Source organism: Mastigoproctus giganteus, chromosome 2 (assembly GCF_048544385.1).
Source record: "Mastigoproctus giganteus isolate SK-2022 chromosome 2, ASM4854438v1, whole genome shotgun sequence".
NCBI classification, from domain to species: domain Eukaryota; kingdom Metazoa; phylum Arthropoda; class Arachnida; order Uropygi; family Thelyphonidae; genus Mastigoproctus; species Mastigoproctus giganteus.
Window position 1 is genome coordinate 269,456,659 of NC_143576.1, and position 19,686 is coordinate 269,476,344.

Here is a 19,686-nt window from a genome sequence, read left to right on the forward strand (position 1 = left end):
ACTGGATGTTTCTTGTGAAACTGTTTTTGTCATCAATATTACTTTACTCCAGTCTATAATTTGATTTAGAGGTATTGCTACCTCCGTTTGAGTAGTGGCTATAGTTTTCTGTTGTTTCACTGCTGAAGCATAGGAACGTGACGGTTTGGTTGCAAGTATCTGTTTTCTTGCTTCCGGATAAGACACTTTATTTTCTACTTTGTATTTTTGAATTTGCTTTCCCAATACCCACATTTCGCATGTCTTCGAAAAAGCAGGATGATTTTCGTGACAATTGGGACAGAGTGGTGTAGCGGATGTGCAGTTTGCTTGATTGTGGTCTTTTGATCCACAGAGTGGACAGATGGGATCACTGTGACGTGTCACCTGCGAGTGTCCGTATCGCTGACAGTTGTAACACCTTATTGGATTTTGTATATATGGTCGAATTTTGCAATTTAAATATCCTGCTTTAATTGAATGGGGAAGAGAAGGATTGTTAAAGGCGAGAATTACTGATCGGGTTGGAATGAGAATTCCGTCTTTCTTCATCATTATCCTCCTAACATGTATCACTTGTTGTTCTGTTAGCTCGCTCATTAGTTCTTCCTCTGAAACAGTCAAAAGGTCCCATTCGGTAATAACACCTTTCTATGTATTCAGGGAATTATGTGGGGGTAATTTCAACTGGTAGTCCTGCAAAAGTTTTCATTTGTAGCAATTTTTCCGATTGATGACTTAAGGAGATTTCTACTAAGTGATCACCTGATTGTAATCATTTTATCATTTTTGGTGATCCAACCATGGACTCTATAGTCTTCTGAACTAAGAAAGGGGATAATTTCCCAATGGGTTGTGATGATAACGAATGTATCACCAAAAAAAAAAAAAAAAAAAAAAAGGGACAGTAGGCTGAGAGCTGTTTATTTTCATTCTCTTAGCCTGAGACATGTTCAGCTATAAGTCATCACATTTATTGGAGTTAACTTTCTCCAATCTTGTGTTGTTAGTTTTTTGGTCCATTTTCAACTCCTTTTAGTCCTGGGTGATGTCTTTTCACCCAGGTCCAGCCCCGCCACGGGGAGGTAGGAGTAGTGCCACCAAGTAACCAAGCGAGTAAAATAGAAGGTTAGTATTTTACTAACCTTCTATTACACAGCAAAATTAAGAAAGGTTATTTTCCTTTTTGAAACTTCTTCCTTATGCTTTAATAAAGAGAGTTCTTATTATATATTTGAATAACGGAAGGAAAAACGTGTGAACTCAAAGTGAAAAGCTTATCTCTCTAATATAATCGCAGTAGAATTCGCAGGGAAGATCGCCTGGCCTCAAGATTCGCTTGGCACCCGGGGCCGTGTGTGTGTGTGTGCGTGTGTGTGTGTGTGTGTGTGTGTGTGTGTGTGTGTGTGTGTGTGTGTGTGTGTGTGTGTGTGTGTGTGTGTTGTGTGTGTGTGTGTGTTTTGGCTGATGCTATATAAGCTTGCTTTCTTGCATCATGTGCCCTTGCTAATGCTAAATATAGCAAACAGCTATACAGACAAACAGAGTGGGCCATTAAACCAAAATGTCTCATAATGGCAGATTTAAATTTCTGGATGTTGACTGGAATTTGAGAAATAGTCACTCGTACATGAGCAAGAATTAAATGGATTTCTTGGATAACTGCTTAAAATAGCAGCATGTTATAGAGGCAACAAGAGGAAGCAATACTTTTAATCTGGTTATCAATAGTGATTCTTCATTCATTAAGAATCTTTTTTCTTTTTTTTTGTTAGTTGTTGGAGCATCGGCATCTGCGGCAATAATGCACCTCCCAAAGTTTTAGAATTTTACTCTGATCCAAGCGCGAGGCGGGATTCGAACCCACGACTTTTGGGTTGCCAGGCAGGCACTTTACCCACCTGACTAGCCCAGTCTGCATTAAGAATCTGAAGATAAAAGAACCACTGATAGGCAGTGATCACAGTGTACTGATGTGGAATTCATTTATAAACATAACTATTATCAAGGATAAGGGGAAAAGCTTTTGCTATTGGATAAGGGTCTCAAACAGCTTTTAAATAGTGCTCATTGGGACCAACTGACAATGTTAGTAACAGAAAATTCTAAATGGGAAATATTCAGAGAAATAATCAAAGAAGCCACAAGGTTTTTCATATCAACAAAGAAATACTGTTCATAGCTAAGACCTACATGGTAGTCAGATGAACTATGGAGACACATGGCAGAGAAGAAAAGGGGAAGTGATGCATATAAATTATACAGTGATAAAGAAGCCTATGGTATATAAAAATTAGTCTGTAATCACATCACAAAGGAGGTTAGGCAAGGTACGGAAAATTATGAGACATCTCTGGCAAAGAATTCTAAGAAATTCATAAATGATTATTAAGGCATTAAGAATCTGCAGATAAAGGAAACACTGGTGGCAATGATCACAGTGTACTGATGTGTAATTTACTTAAAGGTCTAATTACCATCAAGGGCAGAGGGAATGTTTTTTGCTTTCGTAAAGTTGACTACAGTGGTCTCAGAGATTTTCTAAAGTCTATAGAGTGAAACCAACACTAAATTCTAAATGGGAAGCATTCAAGGAATTAATCTTGGAAGATACTAGGCTTTTCATACCAATAAAGAAATGATGTTCAAGTTTTAGGCCTAAATAGATGTCAGATGAACTAATGAGACTCGTCGCAGAGATGCAAACTGCATGAGATGCGTATAAACTAGCAGGAGACACAGATGCATACATCGTAGATAGTCTGAAGGACATTCAGCAAGCAATGGCAGATTATGAGATAACTTTAGTTATTGTTATTTGGTTTTTCAGGAGCATTAGCAATTAAGGCCATATTGCTCCCAGGATATACGGTGGTCATTCCCTGATCTTTCCACATCCTCTGTATTTGGTGTTCACGGGCTCGAACTCCGGTCTAATCAAGAAGCGTGTGCTATGCACTGCTGCTCCTGCCCACCTGGCTACGGAGGCCCCAGATATCTTTGGCAAAGCATGTAAAAAAAACCAGTAAATTCTATAAATTTCTTTACTTCTTTCCTCTAGAAAGAAAAGGATGAATTGGATTGGTCCACTTTACATCAATGGTTCGATTGTTTGTGAAACGGCTGAGAAACAATGAGTATTTGTCAGCTACATTCACACATGAGGAAGTCTCCAAGAAAGTGGAGGCCAGAAGTTTATCAAACTCTGGTAGGGAGCTAAGCTATTTTGTAATGACTGAGAGCAAACTGGAGGAAAATATCTTGAAACTGAATGTAAGAAAGGCACAATGGGGTGGATGGGATCTAACCAGTTATATATTAAAGGAAGCAGCAAAGGTAGTAAGCAAACCCATATCCATAATTATGAAAGCTTCCTTGGATTCAGAGTAGGTCCCCATGGGCTGGAGATGTGCAAATGTGTCTCAAATTCACAAAGGGGGATCAAAGGGAAACACGAGAAATTACAGACCTGTTAGTCTAACTTCTCTTCCAGGGAAAATAATGGAGTCACTGGTAAAAGAAGCAATGCAAGATCATCTAGACAAAACCAAAGCTATAGTTCAGACACAGCATGGGTTCGTTAAGGTGAAATCTTGTCTGACCAATGAAATTGGTCAGACAAGATTTCAACCAAATCTTGTGGTCACAAAGGAACCGGATGCAAAAAAAATAGTGTTCATATGATCTAATTGGAGTTTAGTGAAGCTCTTGATATTATGCACATGGATGGCTACAGTACAAGTGGATCAGTATGGCATTAAGGGAAAGTTGCTGTGATAGATAAAAGGATGGCTGAGTGGGAGAAGACAGAATGGTAATCAATGGACACTACTCTTCATGGAGTAATGTTATTAGTGGAGACCCCAGGGTTTAGTGTTCGGCCCATTGATGTTTTCTGTATTTATCAATGATATTGATAAATCCGGGTTAATATCTAATTTTGCAGACAATACGAAGGTTGACAAAGTTGTTAATGACAGTAATGATATTACACTACTGTAACAGGATCTGGAAAAGTTGAGCAGATGGGTTGAGAGGTGGCAAATGAAGTTTAACATTGATAAATGTAAAGTGCTGCATATCGGTAGCAGTAACCCCAGAGTAACATAACTGGGTGGTACTACACTCAGGGTAGTGGAGAATGAAAAAGACCTGCGAGTAATTGTGCAGTCAGATATAAAGTTTTCTGAGCAGTGCAGACAGGCAAGCAAGTGTAGCTCATGGTGTCTTGTCAATGATATACAGGAATTTAACTAGCAGCGATTAGGAGGTGATTGTATAAGGAAAAGGACAGACCACACCTTGAGGTGGTGCCTGACTTTGCCTTATTACAGGTCTAAAGGGCTAATTTAAGGACTGATGTAGAACAGAGATGGAACGAGTACAGAGAAAAGCAACGAGATTGGCGAGTGTAACAAAGGGTTGCAGTTACCAAGAAATGCTGAAGTGCTACAAATTGCAGTGTCTGGAGACGAGGCACTTGGAGGGTGCTCTACTGAGGTGTATTATTATTGGCCGTATGGTGCAAGGAAGCCTGAGGTTTATGCTGCGCAAGCAAAAAAAAAAAAAAAAAATTTCCACGTTACCCTGAGAGAGAGAGAGAGAGAGAGAGAGAGAGAGAGAGAGAGAGAGAGAGAGAGAGAGAGAGAAATCGCCAAGAAACCAAGAAAGAAAAGAATGATGATATCCAGCTCAGGACCCTAGGTTTGCCAAGCCCATACTCACCAGATGTGAGACCCTGGGGTTATAAGGCCTTGAATGGTTTGAGCAAGCTCAAATGCTGATGGGCTTCTTCCTCTTATTTGGATCACTCACCTGAGGGCAGTGGTGGATTACCCATTAAGGCAATGAGGCACATGCCTAGGGGGCCCAAGGCTTTGGGGGGCCCCAAGCCAAGACATTTTCCTATAGTGTTCTAAAATACATTAATGTTCTTATAATAATAGATTAATAGATTAAAATAGATTAATTCAGTAAACATCATAAAAATCTTGATTAATTTAAGCAAAAATTTAAGCAAAAAATTCAAAAGTACAAAATTTCATTTATTTGCCACCTAACTTTTATTTTTATTATTATTATTTTTGGGGGGGAGGGGACAAATATAATTTGCCTAGGGGGCGCCAACTATCCTTAATCCGCCACTGCCTAAGGGAACTTAAATTCAAATTGTGGAAAGACATTTTTTGAATAGATGTGGAGAAATTTGCCTTTAGCCAGGGGATGGTTGATAATTGGACCAAACTTTCAGGTGGGTTTTTTTTTTTTTTTTTTTACTCAAAACTCCAAACACAAGAGTTACTAGAACCTATAGTATTTAGGACCATACATTGGTTAGAGGTTGAGAAGACAAAAGCAGATATTTGTTGACATTGGACTTGAACTTCTGTAGACTGTAAGTTTCAGGAAATACATATGATGGAAGGTTGTCGCAGAAACGGCAGTTGAATGAATAAACGAGGAAGATGAAAAGTTGGTTCTGTGAGTTTTAAGATGGACAGTAAATGGATGTTGGCTAGTGGCAGCAAGTATTCGGACTGTTTTGAAAGAGACAGCGGGAATTATAAAAGCCAGTTCAGAAGAACAGTGCCAGTGGAAGTATCTGTAGAAAAGGCATGCAGCAGAAACAGAACATCTATGAGACAAAGAGTGGAGAGATGAGTCATTAATTAACCTAACTGCCTTCTTCTGAATGGAATATAGAAGCCTGAGAGAGAGAGAGAGAGAGAGAGAGAGAGAGGAGAGAGAGAGAGAGAGAGAGAGAGAGAGAGAGAGAGAGGTTTTGGGGGCACTGCCCCCAGATGTCGGAACAATATTCCCTGGTGGGGTGGATTGCAATTTGTACATAGTGAACAGCAGTTTGGAAGAAAAGTAATGCCGAGAGTGAAAGATAAAAGCACCAAGTTTTTTAGATGCAGAGGAAGCAATATTTGTAATGTGCTTGCCCAAATAGAAATTAGAAGTCAGAGAAATCCACAAAAGAGATATATCAATTTGACTAGAAATCAGAGTGTCACCAAAGCATAGGAGCAGAAGAATCCTTTTTCCGAGATATAAGAGACGGCTGAGTTTTAGAAGGATTGAAATCAAGTAAGTTGTCTTTGCCCCACTGAACAATTGTTTGTTTTGTTTGTTTTTGTTTGTTAGGAGCATTAGCAACTAAGGCCATATTGCTCCGGGGATATGCGGTGGTCATTTCCTGACCTTTCCGCATCCTCCGTATTTGATGGTCACGGGCTCGAACCCCGGTCTAATCAAGAAGCGTGTGCTACGCACTGCTGCTCCTGCCCACCTGGCTACGGAGGCGCCTACTGAACAATTACATGGAGATCAGAATTTAGAGAATTGGTAGTGGATATTCGAGAAGTTGAAGCTGATTGAGCAGGATGAGGTTTCTCAAACTCGAAAGTGGAATGCAATGTGCTATCATCAGCAAAACTATGGATAAGATTTTCAATCAATGGAAGAAGGTCATTAATATACAAGAGGAAAAGAGTGGAGGAAAGAACTGAACTTACGGGGATACCAGCATTAGTGGAGAAGTTTGAAGATAGAGAGCCATCTATCATCACTCTCAGTAAGTGGTCAGAGAAAAAAACTGGATAACCAAATAAAACAAAACATTTGGCAAATCTTAACATAAAGACCTTTAGGCCAAACATGATCGAAAACGTTTGAGATGTCAATAGTAACTGCTTGTGTTCCACCGAACTTTATTCCATTGAATTTGTCCATAAATGAGCCGAGTCATTAATTAATCATATGCAAGAATGTCACCAGTGGATCGACACTGACAATTCCATATGGGCAATCGTTGATCAGATGGAAGGTTTATGTGGTTTAAGAGTTGGTAGTTAATTGATTTCTCCATTACTTTAGAAAGAGCAGAAGTAATTGAAATAGGGCGATAAATTGATGGGAGGGATTTGTCGCCCTTTTCTTTTGAATTGCTGGATATGAGAAAATTTCCAAGCTGAAGGAAAAACAACTTTGGAATTAGAAAGCGAAGAAAGGCAGCAAAGAACAGGAGTAAATTCAAGAGCGCAGGTTTTGAGAACAAGTGGAGAAATTCTATCAGGACCTGGAGCTTTCTCAGAATCAAGATTTGTCAAAATCCTTCTGACAACCTTATGACGGAAGGCCACAGGAGGCATTGAACGGAGAGAGCTGGAAATGGTGGGAGGTGTGTTACCAAGATCACTAATACATGAGTTGGAACAAAAATGGGATGCTAGCAGGTTAGCTTAAAACTTGGATGATGTGACAATAGAATCATCTAGTTTTGAAAGAGGTGGGAGCAGAGATGGGCAAAAGTTGCGGCCAATAGCTTTGGCAAGAGTCCAGAATGCTTGGCTAACATTAGGGCAAGAAACAAGTTTTCTACACTTGCCCTGTTCAAAATCTAGTTTGGACTGATTAATAACTGATTTACATTTGCTGCGAGCTCTGGTGTATGCAGAAATGAAAGTGAAGATTTGGAAACAAGTCAATTCCAATATGCAATGTTCTTTTCTTGAACAGCCTTAGCAGATCAATTGAAAAACCAAGCTTTTGATAAAGGACAAGCTATTAAGGTGGAGTGTGGAATAAAGGATTCCATTCCTATAAGAATAATTTCACTGACATGATCTGAGCAAACGTTGCCATCAGGAATTTTAAAACAGTAATTCAACCAAGGAAGAGAAATCTCGCAAGTCATCCCATTTTGCATTCTTGTAATGCTAAACATCACAAGGTTGGGAATAGCCATGAGATAAAGGCTCCATTGGAGAAGAGACAATCACCAAGTTGTGATCTGAAATGCCTAAAGGACCACTCACCTCGGCCGTGTACTTAGAAGGGGTGCTTATGAGAAAAAGATCAAGGGTGTTGGTTGTATAGATGGGATAGTCCGGTATTCTGATAGTTAAATGTATAATTTGTGCGAGGCCACTGGTAATTGCAAAAGCCTCAGAATCACGACCAGTTGAGTCAGTGTTACTGGAAAATGGAATTGTGAACATTAAAATCACCAAGCAAAATTACTTCACTGTTAGGAAAGTTGAACTGGAGAAATTGAATTTGCAAACAGCAGAAGTGAAAGAGTTTCAAGTGATTAGTGGAGTTGGGAGAATGGTAGAGACAACAGATGAATTTGTCCATTTCCACTTGCAGTCTGGTACACCCCACGTACTTATTCTGACAGAATCTCAGTTATCAGTTGATTCAACTACTGCTGATCTCAGTTGCCCAAATTATTCAATACATGATTCCTTTCACCTCAAAGGTGGTACTTGTGCATATGTCCATTCCGATATTTCTGTCAGAGACTTGGTAATTTGGAATCTCCTCTTTTCGATCTTCCCTGGCTTAAAATCTCTCCACCTCATTGTGTAAAATTCATCTGTTATCTCAACCGTTCTCCGAATTCCACTAATCACGTGGAACTCTTTGACTTCCTCTCTTTGCAACTTGACTTTCTGCATTCCAACTTTCCTAACAGCGAGATAATTTTCCTTGGTAATTTTAATGTTGACAACTCCAGCTAGCTGGAGTTGTCAACAAATTACCGTTTTCTAGTTACACTGATCCAGCTGGTCGAGATGCTGAGGCTTTTGCAATTACTAATGACTTTGCACAGATTGCTCATTTACCTACAAGAATACCGGACAATCCTAACCATACAGTCAACACATGCTTGATCTTTTTCTCACAAACAACCCTTCTAAGTACACGGTCGAAGTGAGAGGTCCTTTATGCACCTCAGATCACAACTTGGTGATTGTCTCTTCTCCAATGGAGCCTTTATCTCATGGCTATTCTCAACCTCGTATTGTTTGGCATTACAAGAATGCAAAATGGGATGACTTGCGAGATTTCTTTTCTTCTTTTCTTTGGTCGGATTACTGTTTCAAAACTTCTGATGTCAACGTTTGCTCAGATGATATCACTGAAATTATTCTTGTAGGAATGGAATCCTTTTTCCCCCACTGCACTTTAAAATCTCGTCCTTTATCTAAACCTTGGTTTTCCAATAAATGTGCTACGGCTGTTTAAGAGAAGAACATTGCATACCATAATTGGCTTGTTTCTAATTCTTCAGTTTCATTTTCTCCCTACACCAAAGCACACAACAATTGTAAAGCAGTTATTGAGTTATTACTAGAGTTTCAACAGGCTAAGAGTAGAAAACTTGCTTCTTACCCTAATGGAAGCCGAGCATTCTGGTCTCTTGCCAAAGCTATAGGCCGCTTTTTCTTCTAACTAATGTATTAATGATCTTGGTAAAACACCTCCCAGCATTCCCAACACGCTCTGTTCAATGCCTCCTGTGGTCTTCGTTAAAAAGGATGTCAGAAGGATTTTGACAAATCTTGATACTAAGAAAGCTTCAGGTCCTGCTGGTATTTCTGCAATTGTTCTCAAAACCTGTGCTCCTGAACTTACTCCTATTCTTAGCCGCCTTTTCTCACTTTCTTATTCCAAAGGTGTTTTTCCTTCTGCTTCAAAATTTGCTTATATCCAGCCAGTTCCTAAAAAGGGTGACAAATCCCTCCCTTCCAATTATCGTCCCATTTCAATTACTTCTACTAAAGTAATGGAGAAATCATTTAACCGCCAACTCTTAAACTGCCTAGAAACCTTCCATCTGATCAACTATCACCAGTATGGATTCTGTCAGTGTCGATCCACTGATGATAATCTGGCTTACGTTACCCATTTCTGGACTAATTCAATGGAAAAGTTCGGTGAAACACAAACAGTTGCTCTTGACATCTCAAAGGCTTTCGATCGTGTTTGGCATAAAGGTCTTCTAAACAAGCTTCCATCTTATGGTTTGCCAACTGTTTTTAGTAATTGGTTATCCAGTTTTCTGTCTGATCGGTCACTGAGGGTGATGGTAGATGGCTCTCTGTTCTAACTTCTCCACTAATGCCGGTGTCCCCCAAGGTTCAATTCTTTCCCCCACTCTTTTCCTCTTGTATATTAATGACCTTTTTCCATTGACTAAAAATCCTATCCATAGTTTTGCCCATGATAGCACACTGCAGTCCCCTTTCCATTTTAAGAAACCTTGTCCTGCTCAATCAGCTTCAACTTCTCGAAAATCTGCTGCCAATTCCTCAAATGCCAATCTCCAGGTAATTCTCCATTGGGGCAAAGGCAACTTAGTTGATTTCAATCCTTGCAAAGCTCGGTCTTGTCTTATATCTCACAAAAAAGGATTCTTCTGCTCTAATGCTTATCTTTGGTGACACTCTGATTGCTAGGCAAAATGATATTTCTCTTTTGGGGATTACCCTGACTTCTAATCTCTCTTGGCACAAGCACATTACAAATATTGCTTCCTCTGCATCTAAAAAACTTGGTTTTCTCTTTCGTTTGTCAGCGTTACTTTTCTTCCAAACAGCTGTTTACTCTGTACAAATCACAAATCCACCCTACCATGGAATATTGTTCCCACATCTGGGGTGGTTTCCCCAAAACCTCTCTCAGCTTTTTGATTCCGTTCAAAGAGGCAGTTAGGTAAATTAATGATTCATCTCCAACAGAGTCTGTCCACTTGCTGTCTCACAGATGTACTGTTTCTGCAGCATGCCTCTTCTACAGATACTTCCATGGGCACTGTTCTTCTGAATTGGCTTCTATAATTCCCGCTCTCTCTTTCAAAACTGTCCGAACACGTGCCGCCATCAGCCAACATCCATTTACTGTCCAACTTCAAACTCACAGAACCAACTTTCATCTTCCTCATTTATTCATTCAACTGCCGTTTACTGGAACAGCCTTCCTTCGTACGTATTTCCTGAAAATTACAGTCTACAGAAATTCAAGCCTAATGTCAACAATATCTTCTTTCATCTTCTCAACCTAAAACCTAAGCACAAAAAAAAAAAAATAATAATAAATAAATAAATTTGCTCCGGTTGATGAGAGTCATCTACTACCTTGAAACCCTGTTATAGTGGAGGTCAACAACTTAACTAATTTCAAGGCAGAACTAGCCAAATATTTGGAGTAAATGGATGGGTGAAATGGGAAGCTTTTTTTTTTTTTTTTTTTTTTTTTTTGGGTGATGATATATAAGCTTGCTTTCCTGCATTATATGATTCTGCTAATGCTAAAAGATAAACAGCAAAGACCTCTATGCTTACATTACCAATAGAAGGTATATTAACTGTTGATGACCCTGCTCAGGTTGCAGACAAGTTGAATATGTATTTTGCATCTACAGTCACACCTGAAGAATTCTTTAGAGAAGTGGATGCTAAAAGCTTATGAAACTCTCACAAAGATCCAAATAACATTGTGGTACTTGAAATCAAAGTGCAGGAGATACTATCGAATTATTGTTTAAATTTTTGAATAAGGGGGGGCTGCAAAGGAGGTAAGCAAACTCTTAGCCATATTTATGAGAGAATCCTTGGATTTCTGGGTGTTCTCTATGGACTGAACCTATGCAAATATATCAAAAATTCATAAATTGAGACCAAAAGGCAACATGAGTATTACAGACCAGTTAGCTTAACATCTCTTCCATTGAAAATAATGGAATCACTGATTAAAGAAACACTGTGTGAACATTTGGACACGCATGTAATTATACTGAACTCATGGCATGGATTTGTCAAGGTGCTGTCTTGTCTAACCTATCTGATATGATGCAGTTACCATGGAATTGGATGCAAAAAATAATTTTAGCATCACAAACTTGGATTTCAGAAAGGCTGAAACTTTTTGATACACTAGCAGCACATGAAAGACTGCTGAACAAAGTGGAGCAATGTGGCATTAGGGAAAAGTTACTACTATGGATTATGGGTTGGTTACGTGTAAAGAGATGGAGTGTGGTTATCAATGGGCACTGCTCTTCATGGACTAATGTTATTAGTGGAATTCCCCAGGGCTCAGTGTTGGGTCCAAAGTTGTTTTTAATATTTATCGATGATACTGATGAAGGTATATCAGGCTTAATGTCTAAGTTTTCTGATGAAAGAAAGGTTGGTAGGGTGGTAAAAGACAGTCATCAGGGTGTGTTACTGCAACAAGATCTAGGAAAACTAGGTCAATATTATGAGAAATGCCAATTGAAGCTTAATTTTGACAAATGCAAGGAACTGCACATAGTAGCAACCCTGGAGTAACTTAAAAACTGTATTATACCAAACTCATGGTAGTGGAGAATGAAAAATACCTGGGGGGGGGAAGGCTAATTCTGCAGTGAGAATGAAATTCTCTGAGCACTGAAGACATGCTGCTAGGGCAGCTCATGGGTTTGTCAATGATATACATAAACTTTGCTAGCACAGATAAGAAGGTGATTATCCCTTTGTGTAAGGTCCTGGTTTGGCCACACCTTGAGTACTGTATACAGGTCTGGAGACCTTACTTTAGGAAGGATGTAGATTTGCTGGGAAGGGTGCTGAGAAGTGCAATCAGAGTGTTGAGGGGAACAAAATAGTGCTCTTACCTAGAAAGGCTTCAGTTCTGCAAATTACAGCATCTTGAGGCTAACACCTGAAGGAAGGTCTGATTGAGGGGTTTAAAGCCTCGAATGGATTTAATAAGCTCAATGTTAATGGTATTCTTCCACTAGCTGAGACTACACACACGACGAGGAATAAATACAAGTTGAGGAAAGATGGTTGCAGGATAGGTGTGTGGAAGTTTATCTTCAGCCAGTAGATCGTTGACTGTTGGAACAGGCTTCCATCTGTTGTTGTGGAAGTGGACAGGCTGAATAAATTTAAAGGCAGAACTAGACAAATTCTTAGAGGGAATCGATGAGTGAACTGAGGGGTTTTTTCTTTTTCTTTTTCCACCGGATACTATATATGCTTGTTTCCTTGTATCATTTGCCATGACTTCTACTATTGCTATTCATTTGATATAATTAATTTCAATTTGTTTTACAGATTTCATAATTTATTTTATGAAATATTTTCAGTGTCATCTTGCTGTTATCTCCTTTGGCAGTATGAAATAATGCTTTCACTAAATTATAACCTCCTTCTTAAACAGAAATCAAAACATTATAAAATGCATTTCATAGCCAAAGATACCCTATTTCATGTTACTTCAGCATGAACACAGGATTTACAGATATTACATCTTCATCAGAGATGAGAATGTTTATATGTAGTGCAGGGATAAATACAGAGCAAGTGCAAAGTAGACAGCTCATGCAGAAGGAAGGATGGTCAGCACATACCTCACATCTGTGGCAACCTGTCCTGGAGGAGCGATACTTTGTGTGTGCAAGTGTGAAATTATTGTCAGTACAGATTCAGAAAATTTTCCCCAATTTTGTTTTAACCCCATTACCATTTAAAAGTTAATTAGTTTCTAGCAACTTACTGATATTTTTAATTTTATTTAGAAACATGAAATATTTACATTGATAACAACAATTTATATTACATACACATGAAAATAATTCAATCTGTTTAGAAAGAGATATGAATAAAATTCATTAAAGTATACACATATGAATAATTAAAAAAAAAAAACAATTTATTAATTTCATATGTTATACTAATTCAAAATATATTGAATTTTCTCTTTTAGATTCAAAATTTTGAAGTAAATTTTTCATTAAGGTAATAATAAAACAATGCATAATTAAGAAAATTTAACAGGATAGGCTTGAGCAAATTATAGAGAATATCAAAAGCAAATTACCATATTCAACACTGATATTATTTTAAGTTACAAAATCAACTTTAGAAAGACATTGTATAAACTGAGAGCAGAAAAGAAATATTTAGTCAGATGCTCTCTTTCAACTCAAAAATCATGCATAATTTCAGTATTCATTGGATTTGGCACTCTTAATTTATTTTGATATTATTATTCAAATTAACTACTAAAATTTTAGTAACTTATTTAAACCACGGGGGTTCACAGAAATCCTCAAGATTAAAGAAAGAATTACCATATTTCAAATATATATATCTTGAACTACAAAAACCATTTTAAAAAAATTTTTCATTGAAATACTATAAGTCATCAGAAATTCTGTTAAAATAATATATAAGATAAAAATATTTTTTGAACAACTCTATTTCAACCTGAATAATCAAATAATAAACTTTATCAGTAGATCTGCTTCTTAAGGATCAAATTGTAAATAAAAAAACTGCAAAAATCTATCTATTTTCACATAAACTAAAATACAGTTTGTACACAATGACCAAATTACTCAAATCAATGAAAACTGCAATCAATATATTTTAAAATGCTCACTTGCCAAAAGTTCAAATATATCTGCCAGGGGCAAAAGTTGATGACGTTGTAGAGCAGATATCATCTTTTAAGGGCACAAAAGGTGATATAGTTGTACATGTTGGCACTAATGATATTAAGAGTAGGAGACCAGCGGAATTACTTAACAAGTACAGGTCACTGTTGAAAAAAAGCCGTGAAGTAGGGTCGAATTTGAAAGTGTCTGCAATTCTGCCCAGACACGATAGGAGGGAGTATATGATGAGAGCCTTGTCGATCAATTCGGCCCTGGAAAGATTGTGCAAGGCTCAAGGGGTAGAATTTTTTTCAGCCTGGACTGTACTTGTTAACAGGAGAGATTGCTTCTACAGGGATGGGATACACTTAAATAGAAAGGGTGCAAGAATATTTGCTGATGCTATCGAGGCAGTGTTAGGTGGGTCGGAAAACTGCTAGCTTGGGGGGAGACAAAGACTAATGGATTAACAGTAGCCACTGGCAGAGGTGAAAGAGATTGTTGCACTGCTTCTATTGGAATGAGCAGAAGCCTGAAAAACAAGATGCAGGATATTTCAGAGACTGCTGGAAGTCATTGGGATACAAGTAAACACATGGGTTGTGTTAGGGTAGCTAAGAATAGAAACAGGTGCATGTATACTTGCGTGTACACCAATGCTAGGAGTTTAGTAAATAAATTTGATGAATTTGAGGTATTGCCCAAAACATCAAAGGCAGATATTGTTGGGATATCAGAGACGTGGTGTCACACAGATATAAGGAATGCAGAACTGGAATTTGGGGAGTACAATGTGTATAGAAAGGATAGACAGGACAGGAGGGAGGAGGGGTTATGCTATTAGTTAAAAAACACATAAAATCCAAGGAAGTGAAGCCAGTTGACATTGATGGACAGGGCAGTGTCGAGTCAGTTTGGTGTGACATAAGCATAGGTATATCAAAATTGAGAGTAAGAGTGTGCTATAGGCCTAATGACTCTGATGAGTATAATAAGATACTGTACAGGGAAATAGAATGGGCCAGTAAATCAGAGAGTCTTATAATGGGGGATTTTAATTTCCCAGATATTGACTGGAATTTGTGGGTTGGTCACTCACACACTAGCAGGGCTTTTGTGGATTTATTGGATGATTGTTTTCTACACCAGCATGTCCGGGAGGCAACTAGAGGGAGTAATACTCTTGATCTGATTATCAGTAGTGATTCTTCATGCATTAGGAATCTGCAGATAAAGGAACCACTGGGTGGCAGTGATCACAGTGTGCTGAAGTGGGATTTACTCAAGGAGGTAACTACCATCAGAGGTAAAGGGAAGGGTTTTTGCTTTCGTAAAGGCGACTATGATGGTCTGAGACAGTATTTAAATTCAATACAGTGGGACCAACTGATGATGTTACCAACAGCAAATTCAAAATGGGAAGCATTCAAGGAACTAATCTTGGAAGCTACCAGGCTTTACATACCAACCAAGAAATATTGTTCAAGGTTCAGGCCTAAATGGTTGTCAGATGAACTAATGAGACATATGGCAGAGAAGAAAAATGCATGGGATACATACAAATTAATGGGTGACATGGAAGCCTATGATAGATATAAGTTGGTCTGTAACCAAGTCACAAAGGAGATTAGGCAGGCAAAGGCAGATTATGAGAAATCCTTGGCAAAGGACGCAAAGAAAAACAGAAAAGAGTTCTTTACCTATTTAAACTCAAGAAGGAAAGGGATGAATCAGATTGGTCCACTGGATGTTGATGGTTCAACAGTTGAGGATCCAGCTCAGGTGGCTAACAATCTAAACGAGTATTTTGCATCTACATTCACACATGAGGAGTTATTCAGAAAGGGGAATGTCGTAGGTGAAGTAAACATTGGCAGTGAGCTAGATTATTTTCTAATAACTGAGAGGAAAGTGGAGGAGAAATTGTTGAGGATAAACATAAAAAAGGCACCCGGGGTGGATGGGATCTATCCAGTTATATTAAAGGAGGCAGCAAAGGAAGTAAGCAAACCCCTAGCCATAATTATGAGAGCTTCTTTGGACTCAGGGGAGGTACCCATGGACTGGAGATGTGCAAATGTAACCCCCATTCACAAAGGAGGATCAAAGGCTGACACAAGTAATTATAGACCTGTTAGTTTAACTTCGGTTCCAGGAAAATTAATGGAGGCACTGGTTAAAGAAGCACTGCAGGATCATCTGGACAAGAATTTATTTATAGCTCAGACACAGCATGGTTTTGTTAAGGGCAGGTCTTGTCTCATCACAGTATCCAATTTGATTCGATACTATGATGTAGTCACAAAAGAACTGGATGCAGGGAATAACTTTGATATTATATATTTGGATCTTAGAAAGGCTTTTGATACTGTTGCGCATGGAAGACTGCTGCACAAATTGGAGAAGTGTGGCATTGGAGGCAAATTGGAGGCAATACCGACCAATGCGTGAACATTGGTCGGTAAATCTATTGATCTTGTCGAGCTTCATTGGCAATTGAATTGTGCTTTTAACTATACATGTAGCCGCATGGGTTGCGGAACATAGGTAGTTAGTGGAAATAGATAATTGATACATGGCTTGATGCGGAAGTTGTATAGGGGGACTTCGTGGATGGCACTCGTTGCTGAAGCGCGACACAGCATATCCGGAATTCGATAGCATTAGCTTTGTATAGTATAGTGCATAATATAATATTGTCAATTATTCAGTAAATCTATTAATCTTGATAAACTTCATTGTCAATTAAATTGTATTTTTAACTCTATAAATATATATAACGACTTAATCGTAACAAATAATTAATACATAACTAGAGTGCTACACGTGATACGGAAGTTGTATAAAGGGAACACTAGATACCGAAAAAAAAAAAAAAAAAACAATATATATATATATATAATATAACTTAAGGATTTAATTTTTGTTTTAATTTTATTGAATTAAATTGGAATCATGACTCTAACCAGAGCAGCAAAGCAAAAGGCTCAAGCTAATGGGAGTGCTGTGGTTCAGGGGAGAACTGAGGGGGCCAGTTGCCCTCTGAATCACAGTCTATTAAAATGCACTGTTTGCTTGATGTTTGCGGAGCAGTTGGGTACGGGACATGATACTGCCAAGGGGGATGTCTTTGTGTGTGCACGATGTAAGGAGTGCAAGGAAATCAGGCGACAACTCAGCGTTGTTATGGGCCTTTATGAGAGCTTGAAGGACAGGGTGGATGCCCTCGAAGGAAATAAATTGAGGGGCCCATCAAGCTCTCAGCTGCCCACATCAACGCCAGAGCTTGCACTTGGTCATCAGGCAACACAGAAGCAGCCCCCTAGGCAGAATGCGCTGGTCCCACAGGAACTAGTAGTTGTTGGTGACTCTATTGTCAGGGAAACGGGGAACATGCTTTGTAAAAAGGATAGGTGGAATAGGACCAGGGTATGTCTGCCAGGGGCAAAGGTTGATGACGTTGTAGAGCGGATATCATCTTTTAAGGGCACAAAAGGTGATATAGTTGTACACGTTGGCACGAATGATATTAAGAGTAGGAGACCGGCGGAATTACTTAGCAAGTACAGGTCACTGCTGAAAAAAAGCCGTGAATTAGGGTTGAACTTGAAAGTGTCTGCAATTCTGCCAGACACGATAGGAGGGAGTATATGATGAGAGCCTTGTCGATCAATTCGGCCCTGAGGGATTGTGCAAGGCTCAAGGGGTAGAATTTTTTTCAGCCTGGACTGTACTTGTTAACAGGAGAGATTGCTTCTACAGGGATGGGATACACTTAAATAGAAAGGGTGCAAGAATTTTTGCTGATGCTGTCGAGGCAGTGTTAGGTGGGTCGGAAAACTGCTAGTTGGGGGGGATACAAGGACTAATAGATTAACAGTAGCCACTGGCAGAGGTGGAAGTGATTCTTGCACTGCTTCTATTGATATGAGCAGAAGTCTGAAAAACAAGATGCAGGATATTTCAGAGACTGCTGGTAGTCATTGCGGTACAAGTAAACACATGGGTTGCGTTAGGGTAGCAAAGAATAGAAACAGGTGCATGTATACCTGCGTGTACACCAATGCTAGGAGTTTGGTAAATAAATTTGATGAATTTGAGGTATTGCTCAAAACATCAAAGGCAGATATTGTTGGGATATCAGAGACGTGGTGTCACACAGATATAAGTAATGCGGAACTGGAATTTGGGGAATACAATGTGTATAGAAAGGATAGACAGGACAGGAGGGGAGGAGGGGTTATGCTATTAATAAGAAACACATAAAGTCCAAGGAAGTGAAGCCAGTTGACATCGATGGACAGGGCAGTGCCGAATCAGTTTGGTGTGACATAAGCATAGGGAAATCAAAATTGAGAGTAGGAGTGTGCTATAGGCCTAATGACTCTGATGAGTATAATAAGATATTGTACAGGGAAATAGAGTGGGCCAGTAAATCAGAGAGTCTTATAATGGGGGATTTTAATTTCCCAGATATTGACTGGAATTTGTGGGTTGGTCACTCGCACACTAGCAAGGCTTTTGTGGATTTATTGGATGATTGTTTTCTACATCAGCATGTTCGTGAGGCAACAAGAGGGAGCAATACTCTTGATCTGATTATCAGTAGTGACTCTTCGTGCATTAAGAACCTGCAGATAAATGAACCACTAGGTGGCAGTGATCACAGTGTGTTGAAGTGGGATTTACTCAAGGAGGTAACTACCATCAGAGGTAAAGGGAAGGGTTTTTGTTTTCGTAAAGGCGACTATGATGGTCTGAGACAGTATTTAAATTCTGTACAGTGGGACCAACTGATGATGTTACCAACAGCAAACTCTAAATGGGAAGCATTCAAGGAACTAATCTTGGAGGCTACCAGGCTTTACATACCAACTAAGAAATATTGTTCAAGGTTTAGGCCTAAATGGTTGTCAGATGAACTAATGAGACATGTGGCAGAGAAGAAAAATGCATGGGATACATATAAATTAATGGGTGACATGGAAGCCTATGATAGATATAAGTTGGTCTGTAACCAAGTCACAAAGGAGATTAGGCAGGCAAAGGCAGACTACGAAAAATCCTTGGCAAAGGATGCAAAGAAAAACAGAAAAGAGTTCTTTACATACTTGAACTCGAGAAGGAAAGGGATGAATCAGATTGGTCCACTGGATATTGATGGTTCAACAGTTGAGGATCCTGCTCAGGTGGCTAACAATCTAAACGAGTATTTTGCATCTACATTCACGCATGAGGAGTTATTCAGGAAGGAGAATGATGTAGGTAAAGTAAACATTGGCAGTGAGCTGGATGATTTTGTAATAACTGAGAGGAAAGTGGAGGAGAGATTGTTGAGGATAAACATAAAAAAGGCACCTGGGGTGGATGGGATCTATCCAGTTATATTAAAGGAGGCAGCAAAGGAAGTATGCAAACCCCTAGCCATAATTATGAGAGCTTCTTTGGACTCAGGGGAGGTACCCATAGACTGGAGATGTGCAAAT

The 19,686-nt window shown here is 38.9% G+C and overlaps 1 protein-coding gene across 4 annotated transcripts in view; it reads right to left on the minus strand.

Annotated features, from left to right (window-relative positions):
* The window catches only part of Cadps (calcium-dependent secretion activator 1), a 1,208,856-nt gene that overhangs the window by 757,781 nt on the left and 431,389 nt on the right, over positions 1-19,686 (minus strand). For 3 of the 4 annotated variants that reach the window (XM_090389907.1, XM_090389908.1, XM_090389905.1), the window contains one exon: positions 13,172-13,207. The exons of the other annotated variant lie outside the window; for it this stretch is intronic. In XM_090389907.1, the coding sequence (XP_090246033.1) occupies positions 13,172-13,207 (36 nt within the window). The remainder of the gene's footprint in view (positions 1-13,171; positions 13,208-19,686) is intronic. 4 annotated transcript variants of the gene reach the window in all.